This window comes from Silurus aristotelis (assembly GCF_946808225.1).
Source record: "Silurus aristotelis genome assembly, chromosome: 5".
Classification (NCBI taxonomy): Eukaryota; Metazoa; Chordata; class Actinopteri; order Siluriformes; family Siluridae; genus Silurus; species Silurus aristotelis.
In genome coordinates this window covers 19,539,969-19,558,345 of record NC_139578.1, presented here as the reverse complement: position 1 = coordinate 19,558,345, position 18,377 = coordinate 19,539,969, and the positions used below count along the sequence as shown (strand labels likewise).

The following is an 18,377-nucleotide window of genomic DNA, read 5'->3' as shown; positions in this document are numbered from 1 at the left end:
AATAAAATGGCACAAGTATGGACATATGAAGCCCGGCTGTATCGACTGTCTGTACACTTACTGTATAGCTGAGGTGCTGTACTTCTGTTAACTTATGATTGTTTTATTATCCCAGAGATCTGGCCTCCCTCATTTATTTAGCTTTTTGCTGGTGTTGTGTTGTGAGTGTTTGGCCACATTTGTTGGGATTTCAATTGTCATCTAAAATCTGATTGAGCTCTTTTTTTTTTAGGCTTATCTTTTTTTGTGTTTGCCCCTACCATTTTCCATATGCTCTGCCTCACCGACACTGCCATCCGGCGTGGTCCTCTCATAGGCATCCTCAGGGAGGGGAAGGGCTCCCAGCCGGGGGCCTGTGGAGCTCTTGCTGCTCGGCGTCTCCGACTCGTCAAGGCCACTGTCGTAGCAGCTCTGCAGAGAGCCCTGGTGAGGGTCCTGGGGCTGGCTCACCACCGAGAACGTCACTCGGCGGAATGGCTACAAGAGAACAGAGTGCTGCGGGTCACTGGACTGAGGAGCTCCAAGGAAGGTTCATTTCATTTAAGGGTGAAGGGGCATATTCTGGGGTGTCTTGCAGGATCATTAGGGTTTTACGGTTGTTTCCTAGACCATTGGTCTCAACTTCAAGTCTTGAGGGGGCAGCTGATATGCAAGGTTTTTTTTGTTTGTTTTGCTTTGTTGTTTTTTTTCCCCTACATTAATGGAAGGGCTTTGTCTGAACATTTCTAACCTCTGTAATTAAACCCCAAATTTGTGCTTAACAGAAGGTCATAGTGAAAACCTGTGCACACACTGGCCCTTCAGGTCCTGAATTTGAAACCTCTGGCCTATATAATTACACAAGTAAATGCAGTATCTGGGCTGTTTCCTGACACAGCACTGCACTTTGGGAGTTCTGCAGAAAGAAGATTAATGTTGACCAGTTTACTAAAGTAGCAAAACGGATGGGGGAACAAAAAAAACTACAATATTAATGACTTATGCAGTAATTTTCACATGTAAGGGTCTTGGGAATATGAGTTGAAAGCACTCAGGATTAAGTAGACATGTCACACTTAGTGTAGTTGTGTTAAATATAGATGGGGAGGTCTGAAGGACGCTCAGGTCTCCTTGCGTGGTTTACTTTATAACAAAAACAGGACATGGGGAGTGGATGGGATCCCAGGGGGAAGATAGGATGGAACACATTGCTACAGGCAAACAAACAAGCGGCATGTTCATGGGCACATACACACATGTATAGACACACAAATTCATGCAAACGTATACAGCACTATACCGAAAATATGGTCTTGCTGGATTAAATGCATGCAGGTCCATCGATAAAAGCACACACATACACACTCCACACACATAAGGACAACGTATAAACTGATAAAGTAGCAGCTTATAAATTTTGTTTTGACTGAGTGTGTTTTTTTTCTTCATCTTTTTTTTTTTTTTTTTTTTTTTTTTTTTTTTGCTGTCACTAGCCTCCACTATCATATTGTGCTCCATCCATTCAAAACTCAGCAGGTTGCCTCGACTAAAGAAATACAGTAAAGAAAAGAGATGATGAGATGGAGTAGAGTGAGGCATACACAATCCTTTCAGCTACTCTTCACAACCACAGAGTAAAGTAATTGCAACAAAAACAACAGCCCTCAATATCTGCTTGCCACAAAACCGACCACTAAAATAAGACACACACACACAGTGACACACATTTTAGATGTGTGTGTGTGTGTGGGTGTGTATACGGTATATATATATATATATATATATATATATATATATATATATATATATATATATATATATATATATATATATATATATATATATATACCGTATATACCATAAAATTGATTACAAAAATAAATACGAACACCGACATCTTTTGGTTTTTCAGTAAAATAAGACAAGTGATTCGCCCTTGACAAGTCGTTAATTCTCTAAAAATACGTGCGCAGAAGTATGTAGGTGGACAAGTTGGGCAGAAAGAGTGTGATAATGCTTTATTGATGCTGTAATAGGCTGCAGTCAAGGACTTCCACGGAGGCACCATGTGGCTGACTCACAATGACTTACTGAGAAAGCCGGATTTTAGGGCTTTGTATCATGTGGTCAGTGGACCCAGAGAGGGAACAAGAAACATACAGAGAAAGAGGGAGAGAATGAAATAGAGTGGGAGTGTGTGTGTGTGTGTGTGTGTGTGTGTGTGTGTGTGTGTGTGTGTGTGTGTGAGAGAGAGAGAGATCCATCTGCAGAAAGAAAATTAAATTCGGATGCTTTAATGAGCATTGTTGCCTTGTAATTAAACTACCGACGTTTGCACATGTTGGAGGAGCAGAGATGAAAAGTGGTCCTGCTGTCCTCTGTCATTTTTCTTTCACTTGCTTTCTCTCTCTCGTTCTCTTTTCGCTCTTTTTTTCTTGTGTCACCCTTTTAGCATCACTTAACAAAGGGGCCAAAATACTGTAATAATTACACACGCCTTCTCTCTTTCTCACTCTTACACGCAAAACACCAACGCATGTACGCACTCATCAGCAGCAAAAGAAGACCAACCACTGACTGAAGAAAAAAGAAAAAAAAAAGGTGTTAATTCGCTCTACAAAAGAGGGCAGTATTACAGTAGGGATAGATACAGAGAATTAGTCTTTAAAAAGCTGTTTGTTTGATTGAAAAAAAAAAAAGGTAGAACTGTATATGCAAGGCTGTGAATGAACTGTCCAATAAAGAAATGAAGTGGAGAATGTGATATATTAATCAAATGCTAATGGCCTTGCGGTCTTTTTTAGTGCCTCATGGTCTGCCTCTCCCCTCCCTCCTGTCTTCCTGCCCTGTCACTCCTGCTTTCGAGAATATTAAAGCCGACAGAGTGCCATCACTCACTCTCTGTGATTTTTTCCCACCTCCTCCTTTTTTCACTTGCTGTGTCTCTGACGGAGTGTTTCGACGCTTCTCATTACTCCAAATTGTGCCTCTGATATGACACGTCACTATAACCTTGGCATTTGTATTCTAATAAATTAGGCGAAGGAGTGTGTAAAGGTTAGCTACGGAGGTGGACACACACAAACCACACACGCATACACACATACAGAATGTCATCTTACTCAGTTCACTGATGACACACACAAATCTCATTCATCACCTTTTCTCACAGCCCCTTTCACACCCACACACACGTGCACACTCATGCAGTGATTTCAGTTGAATGTGTGATAGAAGCTCATAGCATCTTTGTTATTACTCTATGTCATCATTCAGATATGATTACTGTTCACAGAGATCAGTCAGGCGCCATCTTATCACCACTCCAAGCCTATAATGCTTTAACAGGCCTTTTAAAACCACGACACAATTGTCTTTGCTTTCGCACAGGACACTAATTTATTTATGTATCATCAGGACTTAATAATACAGCAGAAATGATGTTTCTGTGTAATTGCAAGGATTGAAATGAGTATTTACTGGGAATAAAATAAATATTTACTTGAGTAGTAATTTGGTAAGTTTTTTAACAGAAGACTGTAGATGGTAGATTTGGGGGGAAAAAATGATCACACATACACTGTATGCACTAATGTATTGGCCTTTTCTTTTAGCTTCATCTCTCTTAAGCTTCCCTGTATCTTTTTTCCTATCTCATTGTAGTAATGGTAACAGTAATCCATCGTCAGATTTAAATTGAATGAATCTGATTTTTGGAAAAAAAAAAAAAGAAATTCATCAAAGTATGGCAGAAGATCTAGATCCAGTGAGAAGACAATTTTACATTGAATAAATGGGTAATATGTCCTGGTTGATGGATTTTGACAAGGTGCAGCAGCATATGAACATGGCGAAATGTGGAAAATTGACTTTGGAAAGTGAAAAGGAAGAAATTAATTCACTGACATCATCTGGTGTAATGGATGTCGCTTAATGCACACATTTTTTTTACTTTTTTTTTTTTTTTTTTAACAATCACATAAGGACTCCTACACAATTCAGAGCATATGCATTATGGACTGTTTTGAACCAAATGAACAATGAAAATTCCTGATTTGGCTTTGGGTTTCTGTTATAACAAAACACCCTGGAATCATTGGGACCGGGAACCTCAAAAATGTCCAAAGATAAGACACAAACTCTAAATATGTTAATACATTCCGCTTTCTCTTTTTAAATGCTTTTTTGTAATGGTCTTCCCTTTGCACCCTGCTGTGATGTGGCACAGCTATGACCCTCTCGACAGAATACCTACCTGTCTTAAGGATATATAGGTTCATTAGCTCCCTAAGACACGCATGCACACTCACACACACTCACACACACACACACACACACACACACACACACACACACACACACACACACACACTCACACACACACACACACACACACACACACACACACACACACACACACACACACACACACACTCACACACACTCACACACATCCACATAGGACCCCCTAGAGGGATTGAAGGCTCAGAAAGTGTTTTGAGAATGCATGGATTTCACTTCCATTTAGCATCTCTGTCTCGCTCTCTGTCTTTCCCTTTCTCCCTCTAAGTGATTGAGTGCTGCTGGTATGACAGGCATGGCTGATTGAATGTCGCAGTCATTTGTGTAAAGGCTAAACGTGACCGGAGGTCTACGACAGATCCATGACTGCTTTCTTAAGCCTAAGCAGAACCACATGAACGTCCTACAGAAAGGTCTGGCTTTAATCAACAACCCTTCCTGGCGCGTAACACGTGGTCCTTCATCGATCTCCTTTCTAATTTCAGTGTAATTGGTAGCAGACGATTGGTTGTCAGTTAGATTTTATTACTGTGTCCTTACAAAGTTGGTGTAATACACAATTGGCCAAAATTAATAAAAGTAAAAAATAAAGGCTCCAAATACGGTAGGGAAATAGAGGGCCCAAGGTAACTTACCAGATATAGAAAGAGCGGGCAGGTCCTACTGTTTTCAGGTTTATATTCAAATTAAATACACACACACACACACACACACACACACACACACACACACTCACAGTGATACTGCTTTTTCTCAGTAGGCAGCTGTCCTTTCTAATCAGTATATTTGTAAATGCAACTTTAATATTTTGTATTTGAAGGTCAAACTGTTTTTGGACAAAGACTGATCTGTTTTTTTAAATTTTTGTGTGTGTGTGTGTAGTTTTAACAGTTAGACCTGTGGCTGTGACCCAGGATATGCAATGATTCAGATAATGAAAGAAAACACAAACTCATAGGCTTTAGTGTAATTCTTAAACCAAGCGGAGAGGAGAGGAAAAGAGGAGATGAAGCAGAAATGTACAGGAGGAAGGAATAACAAAAAAATCTGAGGATTCTAACAGATGTCCCATGATACACCATACTTGACTCTTAAATGGAGAGAGAGATAAAGAGAGATGTAGAGATAGAAGAGAGATCGGATTGAAAATGGGAATAGAAGCAGGAGGATGTACAGCAGACACTGGAATTCAGCCACTGCTGTCAGTGGTAGCACATGTAATGAGAGAATGAACTCGAGAATGCCCCAGACATGATTACCTGATCTGGGATATACACGAGAAAACAAAGAATCGAATCCCCCAAACTTAAATCAGTACAAGACAAGAATATTGTCAATAGATATGATCTATTTTCAAAGACTGACAAGCATTTATGTTCAAACTGTACTTTGACTCGACAAAAAAGAAGAGGTCGGATGACATTTTAGTGTTGCTGTACACTAATGTAATATAATATTCCTTCGAGAATGAAGTCTAGACTTTAGCAACCGGAGAATGATCACAAGCTAAACATGGGGAATGCTTGATGTAAAAGTATAAAAAGTCATAAGTGGTTTTGCTTCCAAAAAAAAAAAGAGAGAAAAAAAATGCTGAAAGCAGAGTGTTAGTCTGCAATTTGCTTTAATGCATTCTATAAAAATAAATAAATAAATAAATAAATAAATAAATAAATAAATAAATAAATAAATAAAACTTTAGGGTTTAAAGTCATTGTAAACATCTTTCGGAACAGCTAATTTTCCAAGAGTTTCCTCATTATTTCCAGGCATCATATCGTTCACGTTGCTGGGAGAGCAGTTTTACCCAGATACATGGCTGCTGGAGAGCTAAATGTAGATGTGGATAACAACCATGAGTCCTAAACAGATAAATTCATTCTCCATCTCCATGGCAACCCGCTCTTAGGCTCATTCTTAGGAAGTTTCCAAAGGAAGTTCAACTGTTTCAAAGTGGAAATGATTCATTAAATGCTTATAGCATGGCAGTGGAATGGGAAGGGGGTCAGGCATATTTAGCATGCCTAAACATGGATGAAGCTGAGATTCTTCAAGAAAGCCGCTTCAAATGTAAGTGGCTCGTGGTCTTTGGTTGTGTGCTTATTCAAGTGTGTAAGTGCAGATGTGTTATGTGACAGCACCTGTGGTGAGAGTTTGGGAGTCTTTGTTTACCCTGCAGCTCTGGGAGTCTCAAGTGTCTGCTTTGTCTTAAAGGATGACTGAAGCTGGTCAAGCTTCATTTCTCTCCTGCTTTCCTGCCAGTGAGGACCTCCAGATGGGCTCCAGACCCCCTGAGCACAGTTTGAGTTGAGTCAGGAGTGTGACCTCTCTTCCAGGGCACATGGTCCAGCCTGTGAAAGCATCTTGCACAGTCTACCTTGGCATGAAGAAGTAAATTTTCTTACATTTAACCCAAGGCTGTTGTGATCCTAGGTCACTAAAACCAGAGCAGAGTTTTTTTTTTCTATCATTCGCTCAGTCCTCCAAGGATCCCTTTAGTACATTTGGAGTTAGGTCCAAGCCAAGCTCTCACTTGTGATATCCTCCTCAAATAAAAGGTTTCTGCTATGAGACGCTTTACCCACTGCTAAAGTCCTTCTTTGATAGCAGCTCACCAGGTCTTAAACTTTTCCCAAGGGCCACTCTAATCACATCTGACCCTTGAGCTGCCTTCTGTGTGGGCAAAACTCAAGCATAGCCGATCAGCACTTCTGAGAAGCATTCTTTTCCAGGAAAAAAAAAAAAAGAGAGAAAGAGAGAGAGAGAGAGAGAGAGAGAGAGAGAGAGAAAGAAATAGCCCCTGGGCATAAGATCCACTAGTGTTTTCTCAGTCCAGACTCAGCCCTCTGAATCGAAAGTTCAAAGCAAGCTTTGGTAGACTTCAGTCAGCTCAGTTTGAATCGAGGCTTTTGGAAGGCATTCAAGCATACATCCCTCACCTGGTCAGTTCATTCAGTCCATCCGTCCTAGTGATACTCCATTCCTCTGATCCTCCACTTTAGCTTCGGCCCACCACAATGACAAATATAATGCATCAAGTCTTCCTGTTCCACTCCATTTCCACTGATGTCAACAGAGGCATTCCTTTTGCCAGATGTTCAGCAAACAAAACACTGGTGTTGTTTGCCATTGCAGTGAACATTTGCAACAGTTAGAAATTGTTGCTGAACCACATTGAAACAAAAGCAGAATCATGAATATTGTATTTATTTGTTTCATAATATGATTTTTTTTTTTACTTGTGTGCCTTTAAATCTTTTACACTTTTGGTCTGAGTCTCAGATTTCACTATGACAGGGTTGGGTTTTAATAGCAGTCCAGATAACAGGTTGAGCAGCAAACAGGGGCAGTTCACCTTTTGCCATTTTTAGGTATTTAAATGTATGAGTGGTAATTCTTCTTTTCCTCATTTTTATGATCTGAAGTATGCGATCTATGCAGTGCCCTTGAACTCTCTATTAATTCCTGTAGTGTTGCTCCCTAGAGCATGTATTGACCCCCTTATTGCCCTCTTTTAGCAGTGAAAATGAATAAAGAATCATGCCTGAGTGGGTTTCAGACTCTTAATGAATGTGTGCGGACAGCACTTTTATACATGAAGAATTTGGGCTATTTAGGCTTTGCTCACTCAGTACCTCAATAACTCATGGACTAGACTAAGTAAATAACCACAACGTTGTTTTTTTCTAATTAATAAAAGAAATACATTGCTTTTTCACTTTTTCTTGAGACACCGAGCACCATCAGCATGACTGACAACTACTTAACAAACCAATGAACTGACTGAAGTGGGATATTTAAAATTCATAAAACATTCGCCACTCTTCCATTTGAAATTTTGCTCTAAAGCATTGAGTTTGCCACTTTCACCTCTGAACTACACTGAATAAGAAGTGAAATGTCCCTGAGGTTTTCTTGTTTTTATTCGAGCAATGGCAACACATTCAAAACTAGTCTGAGATTGCACTATTTATTGTGATTTTTTTTGGATAGTTTTGCAATCAGCTTGAGTTTGTGCCTAGAAGCATGCAAGAGAATGAAGTTTCCAGTTGGCTGCTAATGTCCTAAGCTAAATGAAGTTCTTGTCCATTTTAATAGCAATCACTTAATTTATGTCTGCTACATTACTCTCGAATGCTTCTCAATAATGAATAACAGGCATATAGAGTTGCGAGTGTTAAGCGTGTAGGGTGTTAGTTCCCTTGACACTCAAACTCAAACACATCAACATCCTTTAAAGGAGCCAATCCATTATCTCAGCAACCTGATGAGCAAGTATGTCAGCATCCAAGCACATAAAGCATTCAAACAACTTCAGCAGTAACACAGGTTTTAGACAAATTTGTTTCCAACCCACACATACATGGATACACACATACGCACACACACACACTGGCTTACTCACATTTACACAATTTTATATGTGCTCTTTCTATGGAGGGAACACCAGCCATTGTCCTCTTCTTGTGTTCTGCCAGTTGTCAATCACTGGCCGATGGCAGGCACTGCTTCTTTACACCGAGCAATTGGGACTCAGTGTGACTGTGAATAGCCAAGCTGACAATTGACCCACTAATGTCAGTAGGTGACAGCCATCCCTGCTCTGGCAGTAGTCAGAGGTGATGGAGGTTTATGAGTCAGCGAAAATCATGACTGTAAACACCCCCAGGGCAGAAGAGATCTCACTAATCACATAATGCACTTTCCTGCTGCTCAGGCACAAAGAGCCCCTCTCGTTCTGATAGTGGTCAGCATTTTTCCTCCCAGCACAATATATGGGAGTGTGTGACACCATAACACACATGCATCTAACTGCTAACTGAATCACTGCCAAGACTTTAATCGAATTCTGATCATCTTACACAGCTGATAAACGCTATTGGGAGGACGGCGAAATTCCTGCAATCTAGGTCAGACGACGGGAGAGAACGTAAAGGGTCCAATTCATCTTTCTCTCTGCCAGGATTTAAACATCGCTTAGATGAAATGTTACCTCTCACTTACAGATAACACAGCAGGACCAAATGACTTTGTCTCATCCGAGCTGAAATCTGAGAGACAGACACCCACCATTATCGGTCTCAAATCCCACACATGGACAGGTATTACAGAAGATGGCTGCTGAGCAGACTCTTTGGGGAGATGCAGTAACAGGAGAGCGATGTAGTGAGCACGGGCGTATCCATCACGTCGTGAAAGCGGTTACGCTGTGGCTGCATGTCCGGACTGTGGTGAAATAAGATATAACCGCAAATGGGGTGACAACTGGAAAACTGGGATGAGAATAGACTTCGAGATAGAAGTGTGGATGTGCAAAGAGTGTAGGTTGGAGGTGGTGGTTGTCAGGTGAAAATGTATAGAATGAGTCATGTCTTATCGCTTCTTGTCACTCTGTGCTAAGTGGGATTGCTCTGGAAGACACATGTAACTATATCTCATGACGACACATGCTGATACAGAAAAATAATCAGCGGAAGGATGTTGTGATATCACCTTGAAGTGATATATTTTCCAAAAACAGCACATCTTAAGGCATTATATTTCTTGTGTATTCACCAATGATTTCCCAAATGCAATGCGATGGTTTTGTATTTATTAAAGAATGACACCATTATTATCCTTTTATAGTTATGTAGTGGAATGTTCATTAAACAAGTAAGAATGTATAGAACCTGCATTATAACAGCTAGAAATACTCATTCTCTCATTGGCATCTCAAATTTAACTTTCTTGACATTAGTAAATATAATAAGGAAAAATAAAACAACAACATACAAACCAGAAAGTGCTGTCAATGATGTAGATTCTCCATTTGTGGAAAATGAAAAGTTTGAGCTTTGCTTATAGCTGTGCTAAAAAAAGCGATTCATAGTAAATCTCATCACAAAAAATATTTACTATATCAATAATTACACACAGTTTAAAATCTTAATGTTATTACTATATAAAGAAGAGATGTTAGAGAAAATTAAACATCTTTACTTGAACTCAGAGACCAAAACCTGTTCCACGCCTCTACACAAAGCAAGCTCCATCAAGGTATGGTTTACATAGGTTGTGGACGTGTGGGAGTGGAAGATACTGAGTGACCTTCTATAGAGCTTTGATCTGAACCCTATTGAACTGAACACCTTTGGGATGTTTTGGAACATGGACTTTACTCCAGAACTCCTCACTCTATATCTGCACCTGACTTTAAAAATGCCCCTGTGGATGAATGAGCACAAATCTCCACAATCACACTCCAAAATCTAATGGAACAGCTTCCCTGAAGATTATTATAACAATAAGTGAGAACTAAATGTTGAATGGGATGTGTGAAAAGCACAAATGAATCTCATGTTCAGGCATCCACAAATGTTTGTCCATATAGTGTGTATGTGTGTGTATGTGTATTATTTTTGGCTCTTCTTATTATCTTCATGTTATCATAAAATTTTTCCTCTGTTTATTTCATTTGGAACAGAGGAGGTTTTAGTGGAGAGTAGCACAGGAGGGTGTTTATCATGAATAAATCAATGTCAAAGTGACATCTAGGCAAACTGAATTTCCTGAAGCTGAGCCATTACTCAAAGACCCCTACAATACCTGCACACCCTTGCCCACCTACACATACATGTCCTTCATCAGTACATGACTGACTGATTCTTATTCCCTCAGCAGGGTCCCTTTATAGCTCTAAACACAGTTAGAGAGCAAGCCCGGGACCTGACGACAATTATGATAGCAGCTATTAAGAAAACAATTATTTCTGAGAAGTAATTACACTCTAATGTTTGAACAAACAGATGCAGGGAGAGTGATGAAGCAAAAGAGAGAGAGGGTAGCAAGCAAATGATCTGACTACTGATGCGACATATACACACACACACACACACACACACGTTTGGAATCATGCATCTGTATCTTTAATGCTCAGTCAGTAACTTTTACAAAGCAATTGAGAAGGATCTTTTTGACAAAGCAAAAGACAGACAAAATGCCTATTACACGCCAGTGATACGAGCTCAGAGGCGCCTCATCTAGAAAGCCACTACGGCATTACCAAACTTTCGTAACAGCGTTCTAATGGAAAATGTAAAGATGAAAAGAACAATAAATTAATGAACATGAATAATTGAAGCGATGTTGAGAGGCAATGAAATGAATATTGAAATGTCTGTACTTTTGGCTTCTGCCCAGATAAACCCCCCTGAGTTTTGCCAGGGCCCCCGAGGCAATTTAAAAAACATAACAAAAATTAATATCATTTGAGAGCGAGCAGAGAACGGCTTCTTTTAACTGACAAGGACAATTTCCTGGAAGCCAAGCAATGAAAGATGGCCTGAACAGACATTTAAATATGAGCTTGCATAAAAAAAGAGCTCTCACACTCAATTCTGCCCGTATCGTGAATCCCAGCTAGCAAGCACCCTCTCTTTCTTTCTTTCTTGCTTTCTTTCTTTCTTGCTTTCTTTCTTTCCTTCATTCGTTCTTTCCTTCATTCTTTCTTTCTTTCTTTCTCTCCCTCAGGATTTGTTTTCTGTCATGTACAGTATGTAATGAGTAGCAGCTTATACTTAAATATACTTACTATATTGTAGTGAATATCCTCAGAGCTATGAAACGACATGTTCTTTTCTGTTCTCAGAAGAGACTCTGTCCTATAGATTTTTAAAAGGCCAAATCCGAACGCTGGTTAATTAAATTTGACTTGTTGGGAGCAGAAAGAACAGTGCAATATGCAGGACAGGGAGTACTCCAGGCCCAAGGTTTGGAACCTGTGTATTAGAATGTAAAAGTTTAATATAATTTGTCCTTCATCTACACAAGGGACTTTGTCCATCCGTCTATGATATTGTCATATGTATGCAAAAGATAAAGTATATAATTCTATTCAGAGCTATGCAGTAGAGCAACTGAGATCTCCGTCTTTAAAGATAATCGATGATAAACCCACAGTGAGCCATCCTGCTTCAAAGAAGCATGCTATCAAGAGCTGGCATCACAATGACGATGATGACGAAGATACCGTACCTAATCCGCATGTAAAAACATGATTCTATTCATTCCTCCTTATCCCCTTCACTCTCTGTGTCACACTTTAACTCTTTTTCTTCATCCTTTCTAAAACCACCCACTCAAACCTGTCTCGTTCGTATGGTACTGTCTGATAAACTAATTAAATGTGGTCTGGAAGAACCATTTGATTTTGATCTAAACACTAGATCAACACTAGAAATCTAACTTGAAATCAGTGTTGCAAAGTTCTACCAACACTGCCACTGTATAAAACAGCTAATGGCGTGTCTTGCATGTTGTCGCATGTGTTTCTTTGACTTAGTTGCTCCTTGCTTGAGGGCAATGGAACATCACACGATTCATTAGCTGGGTAAAAATATCCCTAGGGCATGCTACGCTGGAAAGAAGATGACAAGGCAGAGAACAAAGAGAGGGATATATGCAAAACTGAGATTTGGCAATTTTGCTGTTTCCAAGAATTGTAGCAAGCACATCTCATCGTTATGTGTGTGTGTGTGTGTGTGTGTGTATATATATATATATATATATATATATATATATATATATATATATATATATATATATATATATATATATATATATATATATATATATTTTTTTTTTAGAGGAGTTATTTTTAGAGGACGGTAAATGTATACTGCTATACAAGTGCACATTGACTATTTTAATATATCAAATACTGCGATACTGTACTGTATGTATGTATGTATGTGTGTGTGTATATATATATATATACTGTATATGTTACTTTATTAAACCCACTACATGAATCAAACTGTGATTTACAACAAACTCTATTCATTTTAAAACTGCATTAATTTATCACTCGGGCGCCACCACCAGCAAAACAGTGTTTTTCCATGGCCTGATTTGCAAGCGTTTGCATACTCTGTTCTGAAAATGGCTACACTCAGCTTCAAAACCACTCACACATTGCACAGATAGAAATTTGGATATTAAGTAAATTGCAATTTGGTATGTAACAATAACAGATTACATTACAAGAAGGAGCCTAAAAATCATGAACATGATTATAAACAATTAGACAACAAACAAATTAAGTAAAAAATATATATATAACGCCAGCACTACACTTACCAATAGAAACATACTTTCAAATATATATACTAATAAAATCTGTTTTTTTGGATGTGTTGTTGAATGTTTATAAAAGTTTATGATCAGAATCTCATCTATGATGCACTAGATGCAGTAAACAGATCAAGATTGCAATATTGCGACGAGACATTTAGGCACATTTTCCTCAAATTAATAGCAAGAGGGAACAACAGGGGAGTGTGTTGAGACCATATGTCAAAATCCACCAAGTAAAATAAGCATAAAAAAGTCATTAATTTACAAATTCAGTGTACTACCTAATTTTATAAATAATGCCACCTTCAAATAGGTATTCTTGTTCCAAAGAAATAGCCTGATGAAATTCTGTGCTGAACTATGTTTTGCGTAGAAAGATGTGGAAAGACAAAAAATGACATCATAAGTTTACAGTATGATTTATATCTGTTCTACATAATTGATACTGATATGCTTTAAAATGAAATATAAACTAAGCTGTTTTAGTAGTGCATTTCCCACCGATTTCTTTCCTTCCCATTTAATCTAATCAAATCTAACCATCTAATCACCGCTCTTAATCTAACCATCTAATCCTGCGCCGTATGTTTTTTCCTGTATCTCCCATTATGTGCAGCCTGCTGAGAGCGGAACACACAAGCGGGCGGGTGAGTGAGCGAGCAGGTGCGCTGAGAGTTGCACAGGGCCAGATGGATCGAATGACATGCCGGCCTCGCTGCTCAAGTTAGCAGGTGAGGGAGTGATGGAGAAAAGGACCAGAATGGGGGGAGGGAAGTAAAGGGAAACGAGGTGTTGCACCTGTTCATGGACGACAGGTAATCACAATGCAGCCATTATTAGTGCAACACGAGCTGGGGTGATGGGATAAGTGCTCGAAACACACACACACAGACAAACACAGAGTAAAGACGCATTACATATGGCCCAGCTGTTCCTTTATCCCCAATCTGATTATTGCATTTGCTGATTATAGTTTGATGGTAAGCTACTGATTAGCCACTTGTAGCTTCACAAACATGATTTTGTAACCACAAAATGGTGAAAACCATTTGAGCGGTACGGCTGTTCAGTGCTATTGTCACTGCGCATTGCAGTCACTGTCATTCAACTCTGTAACGTGTGCTGAATTTTCCAAAATAGATGTTGGAGTCACAGACAGCCAAACATTTGTCAAATTAGTGTCAGGAGCAAACAATACATACATACCGAGCGCATGTGCAAAGTCGAGTAGACGTATACTATATAAACTTTCTTCTGCAAAATGTTTACACCAGGAGCAGTATGGTTATCATGTCTTTTTATTATGTCATGTATTGTAACAGAAATACTATGTGATAAATATCAAATATTTATTGATATATTCAACAGTTGCAAAGGGCATTTTAACTGATTCCCTGCACTGTCCATGAATCATCCTGTTTCCTAACTAAACCCACACAGTCTGTTTTTCATTTTCATCATCCTCTTCTCTCATATAAACATAGAAGTAAAGAATATGAATTGTTTAAAGATTATTTGAATCCTCTAGAATTCCATATTCTAATAGTAGATCAAGATAATTGAACCCCATGTGAATATATAAAAAGAAAGCAGCACAAATCACTATTGACCAGTTTCTTTCATGTTCAGCGATGTTGTGCCAATGCTTATATAAATATTACTGTTTACTGGAAGACTATAAAGTAAGTGATGGGTTTCTATTTAGTGCCCATTTAAAATGCTCTAAAAGTACAGAAGGGATTTCAGTTAGATTCTTTGCAATGTAAGGGAAAGCAGGTCAAACCTAATGAAAACTCGATACAGCAGCTAATGCAGTTTAGCTGTTTGAAATCGACGCCCTGTGCACCGCTTTTTCTGGCCCAGACACATGCACGGAAGTATACACACACACACACACACACACACACACACACACACACACACACACACACACACACACACACACACACACACACACACTGTATATGGAGCATTTGAAGTAAGAACAAATAGTCTGGCTAGTTACAATAACACACATTAGTCAAACATCTTTGTAGACTGTGTACAAGTGTTTAGAACAACCTGGAATCAAAACTGACCTCCTTCAACCTGGCTTGTGTCCTTGTTCGGATTCAGCTGCAAGAGATTTTTTTTTTTACCTTAGACAGTAATCTTCCTCTAAAGTGCAATGATTGTTGCGACTCAGTGTCGAATATGCTACCATGCACTCGCCAAGTGTTTAAAAATAATTAACCAGTCATATCATTTCATGTTTCGTGTCTCTCTCTTCCACACTCAGTCATCACAAAAGGCAAAAATATTAAGTCGGCTCACACTTTACTCGTGATGATGCCAATTAACAAAGTGCAGCATGAGGCTAGGATTTATATCTGACTCTATGTTTATTTCACAAGTCATTTAAATCAAGGGGATTAAAATTGCCTTCGCGGCATTGAAGAAACCAGGACGTGGACCCTAATGAGCTGAGGCAAGAGTGGCAAAGAAAAACTCCCTGGGACAACATGCTAAAGAATGTGAACCATACTAAAGAAGGAAAGAATATTTAAATGTTCATGATCACATTCCGTCTCTAACACTGCTGGTTGCTTGTAGAAGACCCTTAAATCTCAATTGCTGTACGCAGGATTGGTTTTCTGCTTGATTTGTACATTGCTTTGCCAAATGATTAACTGTACAATCTAATTCATTTAACAGTTAGCCTATTTGATTTCAAAACTTCAAATCCCTAATTGTGTTTGCTCGAGTTGAATACACAGTGGAAATGAAGTTTTAATGAATGTGAATATACAGAAAATATAGCACCGGTTTTTATTTGTGTGCGCGCCATGCCTGGAGTGGAGCACTGAATTTACAGCAGCTCTGGTGAACTAGTGGAATATTTGCTGCCTCCCATAACTCATACCTCACATAGATCACGCTGTCTGCTCTGTGTCAACATTGTAAGGTGGACAGGAATTTGTGTCTGCTGCCACTATTAACACAGTCTGCATCCATATAAGGGACGTTACATGGTGCACTTTGGAAAAGATCCTGTACGGGATTAGAAATGTTACAAATAAATCTGCAGCGCATGTGTGAAAGAGAACGCTACACACACCCTTGGCTATACATATATTAAGCAGTAAGAGTCAGTGCAGAGTATGTCGAAGCATTTTGCATGCAGCTGATAAGGCAGCTGGGACTGCTGTGGGACAGAGTGAGATGCAGCACTGCCTTGCAGCCTAAAATGTTCTGCATTTGCATGATTCCAAAAATATATTTAAATGAATTGTACAGAAAACATGAACACTTTCACATCCACATGTTTCGGTACGATTTCTAATGCCATGAGAGTGACTTAGACGGCAATTTATATCCCACTAGTTTGCTTTCTGTCTGTCTGCTTCTGGAGAAGACCAGACACATTTTTTATTTCAGTTCTACCATTACTATGACATCCATGATTTTTAATGCACAGTAACAAAAGTGCCCAAAAGGGATGGATAGCATGATTTCTGGAAATAAATGTAGATTTCTACCAGAAAAAAGGAAATGCACTATAATATTAATGTGTGTAGTAGGTTGTTTTTTTGTTTTTTTTTTAATGACAATTTTCCTGTTATTAAAACCTGTTATGTACTATACATTTGATTTGACAGTACGTTGTCTGGTTTCATAAGGGCCTTTGATTGTTGCTGTTGGATCAAATTGCACTTTTGTACATCGCTCTGGATAAGGGCATCTGCTAAATGTAAATGTGAATGTAAACATTGACCATACTGTATGAGTTAACTGTCAGTAAAGCAAATTTTGCACATTATTATACTGACAAGTATATTAGGTACATTTAATTTTAAAAGGGGAAATTATTGTAATAATACGTTTGTACTGCCACTTGATAAGTTGATAACTGATAAATGCATAGTTGGCTAATTGTAATTTTATTAATCTTAGCTAGTCCTTACATTATTTGAAAATACATGCTGTTTGTTCTGAGCTGAATGCAGAATGTATCCAAGTGCTTTATATTACAGCATTGGTGATTCTTGCTATTAACATCAACTCTGATATTTTGTTTCTATAGTGACGCTATTTCAGAGCGACTTACAAAAAAATAATCTTGTTACAAACGTGTTGTTATTTAGCAAAGAAAAACGTATAGAAGTTGAGAGAATTATAATTGTTTCTTTTACCATTTAGGGAAAGGAAATTTGTGTATCAGCATTTTGTAACAGTACATTCTCTGCCACAGGAGAGTCTTCAGGACAGAGGGCGTTGCAGTTTCTCACATTGTCATTGTCTCACATTGTAACATTGCAAAGTACAGTTGTCAAAATTTAGGTTATAACAGTGGGTAATCCTACGAAACATTACTAAGCTTTACATTTAAACAAAAACAATTGAAAAGTGCAATTAAAAAATTATGTTATTGCACAAAAGAATGCACAAGTAACATTGTGAAAACCAAATAGCGCTGCACAGGTTTTCAGAAACACGCTTTCCCTATAGGAAACAGAGAATTCCTCTAAAATAGTGCTTCTCTGGATAGCACTTTGCTCTCCCGCTAACATTAGTGTGTTTCAGTACCACAGATCCGACCTAATAGCACTAAATAGTCTCTACTCACTGTGTCCAAATGAACATATCCCCAGAGTTTGGACTGCTTTACATTATTCCAATGCGCTTTTATCACAGGTTTATCTCCAATCACGCTTATCCAGCCCACTAAACAGCTTTTGCCCGTGCAAATCTAACCAATCCATTATGGTTTCAGATTAGCACGGAAGAGTGTCTTTTGCTGATGCTGAGAAGCACAATGATGGGATAATGTGCAGAGAAAGCACTAGCTGCTTAATTTTTCAGAAGACAGGAAACTCTCCTGTCCCCAGGTCATTTTATAGGCTTGTGCAATTAGAAACTCAAACACGAGCCTTGATGCTTTATCCCTCATCCCTAGGTCTTTTTTTTTCCTGCACACACGTTCACACAGACACACACGAACA

The 18,377-nt window shown here is 38.7% G+C and overlaps 1 protein-coding gene across 11 annotated transcripts in view; it reads right to left on the bottom strand.

Moving 5' to 3' along the window:
* pcdh7b (protocadherin 7b) overlaps positions 1-18,377 on the bottom strand; it is a 128,787-nt gene that overhangs the window by 62,436 nt on the left and 47,974 nt on the right. For 6 of the 11 annotated variants that reach the window (XM_083541242.1, XM_083541245.1, XM_083541234.1 and 3 more), the window contains one exon: positions 261-477. The exons of 1 other annotated variant lie outside the window; for it this stretch is intronic. In XM_083541242.1, coding sequence (XP_083397368.1) covers positions 261-477 — 217 coding nt within the window. The remainder of the gene's footprint in view (positions 1-260; positions 478-18,377) is intronic. 4 more of the 11 variants (XM_083541239.1, XM_083541240.1, XM_083541243.1 and 1 more) reach the window with 1 other exon arrangement.